The sequence below is a fragment of the Cyphomyrmex costatus genome, unplaced genomic scaffold, assembly GCF_001594065.2.
Source record: "Cyphomyrmex costatus isolate MS0001 unplaced genomic scaffold, Ccosl1.0 scaffold29, whole genome shotgun sequence".
Lineage (NCBI taxonomy): Eukaryota > Metazoa > Arthropoda > Insecta > Hymenoptera > Formicidae > Cyphomyrmex > Cyphomyrmex costatus.
This window is the reverse complement of record NW_017277017.1, coordinates 2,875,092-2,876,651: the sequence shown is the minus strand read 5'-3', so window position 1 is coordinate 2,876,651 and position 1,560 is coordinate 2,875,092. Positions and strand designations below refer to the sequence as shown.

Genomic DNA, 1,560 nt, shown 5'->3' with positions numbered 1-1,560 from the left:
TTACAATTATTATTCCGTTAATAGATGTGCGACGGATGTGTAATCGTTATACATATAATTTTTTTATTTTTAAGATACTATGTTTTATATCTACATAATTTCTTTAATATTTAATTATTGTCTGTGTATTTTGATGCAAACATATAATATACTATTATTTTGTTTTATAAATATTATTTTTAAACATAATTTTTTTAAACCATTCAAATATTATACTTATACGTTAGCATATGTTGTGAAAAATAAAAAGTTCTAAAAAGCAATTACCATTTGTGTTTTTATATTTAATGTTTATACAAAAGCTTACAGTAAACTACAATTAGAAAAAATTGATTCAAAGAAACTCATAGGAAAGGCTTGATTAAATTACGTATTGCATAAATGTGCACTAATCGAGAATATTATGTAGGTGTTTGTGTACATAAATAGGAAGTTACACAATGTGTAGGAGGAGCAAACATTAAGAGAGTAATTGCTATTTTTAGAAGAATATATAGATAGAGGCCAGTGTGCAACTGATAATACTCAGCGTTACTCATGCTCAGTCGTCTTCACAATGGCGAGCTATGCACTTCTCAGGATAGCTTTCAGCTTTATTTTTATTGTCACGCATAGCTTTGCTGACAACACGTTATCTTTTCCTAAAGATTTTCTATTTGGTGCTGCTTCATCTGCTTATCAAATAGAAGGAGGTTGGAATGAAGGTGGTATGTAAGGAGTTTCTATTTAAAATTTAATATCATTTAATTATTGAAGTATTAAGATATCTTAAGTATATAAGTAGGATTTATGGAATATTGTACAGACGTTTTCATCAATTTTATAATTAATTTATGATGTGCTTAATTTTAAAAAGGTAAGGGCGAGAATGTTTGGGACAAATTTGCGCATGAACATCCAGAATTAATAGTTGATGGTAGCAACGGCGATGTGGCTTGTGATTCCTATCATAAATATAAAGAAGATGTACAGTTATTAAAAAACATGGGAGTATGTTTCACATAAATATATTAAAAACTCATCATGATGTATGAAATATTAAATACCATATATAATATTTTATAATAGATTATACAATACATATGTACGAGTATTATACAATATTTTAATGGTTACAAATCAATGACGAGTACGAGAGTCTGAGACAGTAATTCATACAACTAATTTATATACCCATATGGGGCATTCCATGCTAAGTGGGCCACCCAATTTTTGAGCTTTCTCGTCGCAGCGCTCTTTTCGCTTGTCATTAGTGGGCATGAGAGGCAAGTTTGAAAATGAAATGTAGACGTTTCCTTATAGAAAATTGAACGCTCTTTCACGTAAGAATACCCTTTTTTCGATCAAACCGGTTTAAGACGATGTTTGCCAGTTTTGAAGTTTTCAAAATGGCGGCGCGCCTAAAAAGCCAGTCTCAATTTTCTATAAGGAAACGTCTACATTTCGTTTCCAAACTTGTCTTTCATGCCCACTAATGACAAGCGAAAAGAGCGCTGCGACGAGAAAGCCCAAAAATTGACGGCTCTATAGTTCGGCAAACAGTTGGCCTACAGGTATATT

The 1,560-nt window shown here is 31.1% G+C and overlaps 1 protein-coding gene across 1 annotated transcript in view; it reads left to right on the top strand.

Moving 5' to 3' along the window:
• Positions 1–556: 556 nt before the first annotated feature.
• Positions 557–1,560, top strand: part of LOC108775247 (myrosinase 1) — a 3,185-nt gene continuing 2,181 nt past the window's right edge. The window contains exons 1-2 of the mRNA XM_018541552.1: positions 557–707; positions 857–990. Of these exons, the coding sequence (XP_018397054.1) occupies positions 557–707; positions 857–990 (285 nt within the window). The remainder of the gene's footprint in view (positions 708–856; positions 991–1,560) is intronic.